This window comes from Myotis lucifugus, unplaced genomic scaffold (genome assembly GCF_000147115.1).
Source record: "Myotis lucifugus unplaced genomic scaffold, Myoluc2.0 scaffold_101, whole genome shotgun sequence".
Taxonomy (NCBI): Eukaryota; Metazoa; Chordata; class Mammalia; order Chiroptera; family Vespertilionidae; genus Myotis; species Myotis lucifugus.
This window is the reverse complement of record NW_005871149.1, coordinates 2,762,865-2,769,323: the sequence shown is the minus strand read 5'-3', so window position 1 is coordinate 2,769,323 and position 6,459 is coordinate 2,762,865. Positions and strand designations below refer to the sequence as shown.

Here is a 6,459-nt window from a genome sequence, read left to right as displayed (position 1 = left end):
ATGTGGCAACAGTGTGCCTCCTTTGTGGTGGGTGTGCATGCGTGTGTGCCTGTGTGTGTGAAGGTTTTGCAGTCCTAGGTCAAGGACATGGGGACAAAATACCCTTGACCTAGGCCTTAGGGATGGGATGGGTCCCGCTTCCCCATGTCTCGGAAATTCAGCACCGTCTCCCACGAGGAGGGGGAGAGAAGCACGGAGGCTCTGCGCTGGGCCTGGGATGCCCTGCAGACACCTGGGGATGTGGGTGACCAGGAACTAGTGAGCACCCTGGGCCTAGCACCCTGAGCTGGTGCCCCACCCCCAAGGTAACTGCAGGTGCTAAACAGCCAACAGTGAGGCTGGGGCTGGGCCTATGACTGGGCAGCCCGACCGCACACCTCACTGTGTTTGGGACAGTTAAGCTATTATGTTGAAAGGCAAAGAGGCCCAGGCTGTGAGGCAAAGCCTCCCCACCTCACCCCGCTCCAGGGCCAGCCTGACTGCCTGGAGGCTGTGCACGCTCGGTCCCTCCCAACCTCTTCTGGGGGTGGGCCGATCCTTTCCCACCCTGTGGTTTGTTGAAGCAGCTCTGGTTGCCAATTTAATAGGGCGAGTCCGAGCCTGTCCATCACAATGATGCCTGTGGCTCGTCTAGGGACTTCACCCGTTGGTCCCCAGGCTTTAGAAGTTCCCCATGGAGGAGGCTCCCTAAGCCCAGACCCTTGGAACTGAGTCCCCAGAAGCCCTCCTCGCTGGCATCCTTGGCTTCAAAGCAGGCGATCCACGCTGGCCCTCAAGGGAAAGGTTCATGGAAGGGGCGGATGCAGAGCCAATGGCAATGACGGCACGGGGTGGAGAGCGATGAGAATGGAGGTGGAGGGGAGGCCTGGGGCGGGGTGGCCCAGGACAGCTGGAGCCGCGAGGGCCGCGGGGCCCCTGTGCACTCGGTAAGACAAGCCTCAGCCGTGGGGACTGAAGCTGCAGCACATGGAGGGCAGAAAGACAATTCTAACGTCTACGAATCCACGGAGACTGGGGTGCCTGAGGCAATGGCAGCAAACCCAGGCCCTGGGGGGTTACCAGTGAGATCAATGAACCCATTAGGCCTCTTAGATAACCAACCCACCAAGCAGTGGATTTGCTCCTGAACCTGAACTCCAGGGAGTGAATGTATGTGTGAGTGTGTGTGCGTACCAACACACACACACGTATGTATATGTGTACATATACATACATACACTATAGTGCACATAGTCAAACACATGCATAAATTGCCCTGTGTCAAAAATATTGCATAAGCTTATACAAGGTCCAAATGCAATTGTTTCTAGAGCTAGCCAGTAGAGGAACTGGTGAAAGAGACGCAGGATATATTTATATACACTGGATCCATAGCTCGCCTTCCTCGGGGCCAGATGCCCTGGACGGCTGTACAGTCCTGCCCATGGCTCAACTGCTGAGGTGTTTAGACACTGCCTTCCCCGCTCGCTCTCCTGGCTTGGCAGAGGTCTGTGCCCCCATCTGGAAGAACAGGGGTGGGGTGGGCTGGAGGGCCAAAAGTTTGGGTCCCCATTCTGAACAGTCAGTCTATTTTTTTCTCCTGATTGAGGGCTATTATCTTCCGATGGGAAAGATGGGGTGAAACACCCTAGTTCAATGCCATTCCTAGGCTATTAATACTCTAAATATGAATACTGTGTAGGCTACTAAGAAAATAGGTTATCTCCTGTGTTTGAAATATTGAGATTCATGCAACGAACACCCATGCAGCTCTATAGCATCGCTGGAGATTCCACTGCAGTGTCAGGGTAGCTGGGCCACAGCACTGGGAGAGCAGACGTCTGCAAACTCCCGGGCAACCAAGAGATGGGACGTGCTTTTGTGACCCTGAAGCCTGCAAAAAATGGTGACATCTGAAGTGGAGAGGTCCCTGGGTGTGTTAGCTTCTCTCCACCGGCCTAAGGGAGCAAACGAGAGACTTGGCAACTTGCAACCGGTCACACTACTGTTCCTCCCCCGGGCTTCCCTCTCATCGACACTGCAGAGAAAAAACCCAAATGCAGCATTTTCCGTTATGAAACACAAGCCTCCAGAGCATCTACTTGGCAGCTGCGATTCGCAGACCCCAGCCTGTGACAAAGAAAGGGATTCCAACACACAGGACCGTGTGTTCCTTTCAATGCAAAATGGAAACGACCTCTCGCGTCATTACCAGCGCTTTAAAGCCAAGCCACCGTGGTTCTCTGTTGCAGGTGGGCTCAGATGGGAGGGGCGGGGAACGAGGGGTGCGGGGGGGGGTGCATCTCCTGGATACTGTGTGCATTTACCCGGGAAGCAAAGGTGGGTCTCAGGTTATGTATGTGCTATGAGGTGGCCTCAACATCCTGGCTCCATAGGTGACTCCCATCTGTGGAAACCCCTAAGCCGGCGATGAAGATTCGCGTGAAAGCCATGGACAGCTATTCTGTGTTCTAAGTCAAAAATCAAAAGGTCAAAAGTCACTTGCACGACTATTGCTTCCCATGCAGAACCGGATTACACACTGTGGAACAGACTGACTACAATGCAGGCTGTTATGCAACATCTGCACTCAGTTCCGTGGAGCTGTGGGTAGGCTAATAGGTTGCAATCAGACATCGGTTAGCATTTTGGTGATATTCACATAGTTTGTATTAGCCAGAGTGCAGTTGGCCGTTTTCAAGTTTTCCTCCCTAAAGTCCTCGTTGCTGTTGTTCACCCCCTCCTGGATCTCCATGTAATCAGACTTACTAATGGTAGAGGCACTTCTACTTTTCTTTAGGTCAGGGGAGGACGGGATCTTTGGACAGCTCGTCACTTGCAGGTACTGGGCCTGCTCCTCTCCCTCTGTCTCCCGGTGGTAGAAGTAGTTGAAATTGGACACTATGACGGGGACGGGTAAGGCAATGGTTAACACCCCTGCAATTGCACATAGGGAACCCACGATCTTGCCCCCAATGGTCGTCGGGACCATGTCTCCGTAGCCTACAGTTGTCATGGAGACGACTGCCCACCAGAAGGCATCCGGGATGCTGGGGAACTGGGAGTCTCGCTCATCGGCCTCCGCGAAATAGACAGCGCTAGAGAAAAGGATGACCCCGATGAAGAGGAAGAATATCAGGAGGCCCAGCTCTCTCATGCTGGCCTTGAGGGTCTGCCCTAGGATCTGGAGCCCTTTGGAGTGTCTGGACAGCTTGAAAATCCGAAAGACTCTTACCAAGCGGATGACGCGGAGGATGGCCAGCGACATGGCCTGCTGGCCCTGCTGGGCGTCCTCTGGCTTCTCGGCCAGCTCCGTCCCCAGGGTGATGAAGTAGGGGATGATGGCCACGATGTCGATGATGTTCATGATGTTGGTGAAGAAGCCGGCTTTGCTGGGGCAGGCGAAGAACCTCACCAGGAACTCGAAGGAGAACCAGATGATGCAGAGGGTCTCGACGATGAAGAACGGGTCGGTGAAGGAGGTCGACTGCTGGTACCCGATGGTGCTGTTGGAGTAGGTGTGGAAGGTCACGCCCCCGCCGTGCATGTCTTCGTTCTCGTCCCGGAAGATGGGCAGCGTCTCCAGGCAGAAGCTGACGATGGAGATCAAGATCACCATGACGGACACGATCGCTATAATCCGGGCAGGCCCCGAGCTCTCCGGGTATTCGAAGAGGAGCCACACCTGCCTCTGAAACTCGTTCTCGGGCAGAGGTCTCTCTTCCTCTTTGATGTAGCCTTCGTCTTCCCGAAACATCTCCATCGCCTCTTCCCCCAGCTCATAGAACCGAATCTCTTCCGAGAAGATATCTAAGGGCACGTTCACGGGGCGCCTCAGCCGGCCCCCCGACTGATAATAGTAGAGGATGGCGTCGAAGCTGGGGCGGTTCCGATCGAAGAAGTACTCGTTGCGGAGGGGGTCAAAGTACCTCATCCGCTTCTTGGGGTCCCCCAAGAGGGTCTCTGGGAACTGGGCTAAGGTCTTCAGCTGGGTCTCGAACCGCAGCCCCGAGATGTTGATCACCACCCGCTCGCAGCACTCGTGGTCGGCCTCCGGGTCGTAGGTGTCCTGCGGGTGCCCAGGGAGGGCGGCAGCCTCGTCCGCCGGGTCTCCGGTGGCTACTGTCATAGTTGGGACTGAGAGAAGCGCCTCACGCTACGCCTTCCAGCTGCCTGGTGGCAGGGAGCTCAGGGTGCTGCCGACGGTCCCCGGAGACTCGGGCGCATGGGCCTGCGTCCCTGCAGGAGAGCCCGGGGGCTCTCTGAGAGCCAGGGACGCAGCTTGGCTGAAAGACAGAGGCAGTTAAGGACGTGAGGCCACTCAGCGTCGGCTGGGTTGCTAGTCTGTGTCTCCCATCAGAAGCATGACCACCACCACCGAAAAGCACAATTTGATTTCACCTCGGAGCCTGGCTGGGGATCATGGGGGGGGCGGGGGGGGGATCTGGAATGCCCTGCACTGAGGGAAGGTGGCGGACCCCTTTGCACCGCCCGCAGGAGCATAACCCCGGACTGGAGGCTGGAAGAGAGCCCTCCTGCAGGCGCTGAGCTAAGGTCTTGCAGATGCCTGCGCCCTGGGAGGTGTTGGCAGTGGCAGACCTTGGACCTGGGTCCCCCTCACCATCCCCACGCAGCGACTCCACGCGTGGCTGTTATGAAATGAGAGACCGGCTTACCTGGGAGGCAGGGACGGGAAGCTCTCTCCCTTGCAGAGCTGATCAGCTGGCGAGGGAATCCTAGCTACACACACGGGCAGCCTGACTCCCCATCACGGTTCGCGCTTCAGCTGGAAATAATGGTGAGTCATCATGGGCAGGAGGGCAGGCGCCAGGTCCCGGAGGTGAGCTCCAGGTCTGGGCTGGGCCGCAGGGGCGGCGGGTGCCTGGTCAGGGGCACGCGGGAGGCCAGGACAGCTGCGCGTGGGGCCGGAGCCTGTGGAAGGAAGGAGGCGAGATGCGAAGGTCAGCAGAAGCCGGAGTCTCAGGAGGTGGGACACAGCAGCCAGGTGGGGCCAGGGCCGTGGGGCAGCTGGTGCCAAGCCTCAGGGCCCTGGCAGCCTCCCTTCCACACGCCCTTCCCGTTCTGGGGTCACACCTGAGACACCCCCTCAGCCTCCCAGCCTCCTCTGGGCAGGCTTTCATCCACTGGAAGCATTTTCTCCCCGGGAACAAGCCTGCAGGCTCGGCTGGGTCTGTCTCCTCCAGGGGCCTCCCAGGGCTGAGCCAGGTCCCCCGCTGGTCCTCAGCAGCCACCAGGAGGGACTCTGGGCCGAGCCCTCCCACCCCAGGTCAGGCCCAGCCTCTGGAAAGGGGTGAGCTTCCCACACTGCAGCCTACCACGCGCTCTGACCCCCGCAGGTCCCCCCAACACACACTCCTGCAGAGCTCGGCCAGGGGACTCCTCCCGCAGAAAGCTCGGCTCCACAAGGCTGCCTGGCTTGGGCCCAGGACTGATTCGCCCTCGGGTACCCCTCGGCTGCAGGCCTCCCTCCCGGCGCTTGGCATTGGAGCCGGGCAGGCGCTGGACCACCGATTTCTCCCCCCGAGAAAAATCCCTCCCTCCTGCTGGGCAGGGGCGGCAGAGGGCCAGCCGGGCTTGGCAGCAGCGAGAGGGGAGCCTGGAGGAGGCCGGCTTCTGAGCTGGACTCCCCGCCGGCCCCGGAGCGGGAGGGGTCTGGGCCTGGGCCCCCTCCCTGCGCCCCGGGCCCGGCCCGGATTCCACCGCGCGCGCTCCGCGCTCGTCTCCGCGCCGGCGGCCTAGACCCACCGGCCGGCCGCGGCCGCCTTAACTCCCTCCTGCCCGGCCCGTGGGGCTCCCCGGCCTGTGCAGTGCAGCCGGGGGACCGCCGAGGCGCCATCCCCACCCGAAAACTCCGGAGCCTGAAAGGGGGACGAGGAGCGGGCGGCCTCCCCGGATCCCAGCCTCCTCCCGGGCGCGGGGGCTCCGCCGCAGCGCGCGGCCGCGGGGAAGCGGAAAAGCCCTTCCCGGCCGCAGAGCCGTGCGGATCCCCAGCCGGAGGCACCCGCAGCCGGTGTCCCGGAGATCCGGTCCCGCCACCGGAGCCATTGAGCAGACGCGGCTCTGCGGCAGCTGCACTTCGCATCCCCCGCCGGCTCCCCGCTCACCCTCCGCCCCGCGCCCCGCACCGCCCGGGGTCCCGAGCCCACCCGGCGTCCTCCCTCCGCGGGGCGCCAGCCCCTCGCCCGCCGACCCGGCCCGGCTTTCCCGCCCGGGACTCAGCCCGACCTCCGCGCTGCAGGTGGCGCCGGGTGCCCCGCAGCCCCGGCCGGGGGCAGCACGCGCAGCCCCGCGCCCCGACCCCGCGTTACCCTTCCGGACGGGCTCCCGGAGCCTCCATGTTCCCGGGGGGCCGCGAGCGCCGGCGGGACCGCGGTGGTGGCGGCGGCGGCGGCGGGTGCGGTGCGGGCGGCCAGCCGGGAACCGGCTCTGCAGTCCCGCGGGCGGCGCGTACGGAGCCCG

At 61.3% G+C, this 6,459-nt stretch overlaps 1 protein-coding gene across 1 annotated transcript; it reads right to left on the bottom strand.

Annotated features, from left to right (window-relative positions):
• Positions 1-2,608: 2,608 nt before the first annotated feature.
• On the bottom strand, positions 2,609-4,108 carry KCNA2 (potassium voltage-gated channel subfamily A member 2). The gene has a single exon (XM_023757023.1). It carries the CDS (start codon positions 4,106-4,108, stop codon positions 2,609-2,611), a length of 1,500 nt encoding a protein of 499 aa, XP_023612791.1.
• Between the last annotated feature and the right edge of the window lie 2,351 nt (positions 4,109-6,459).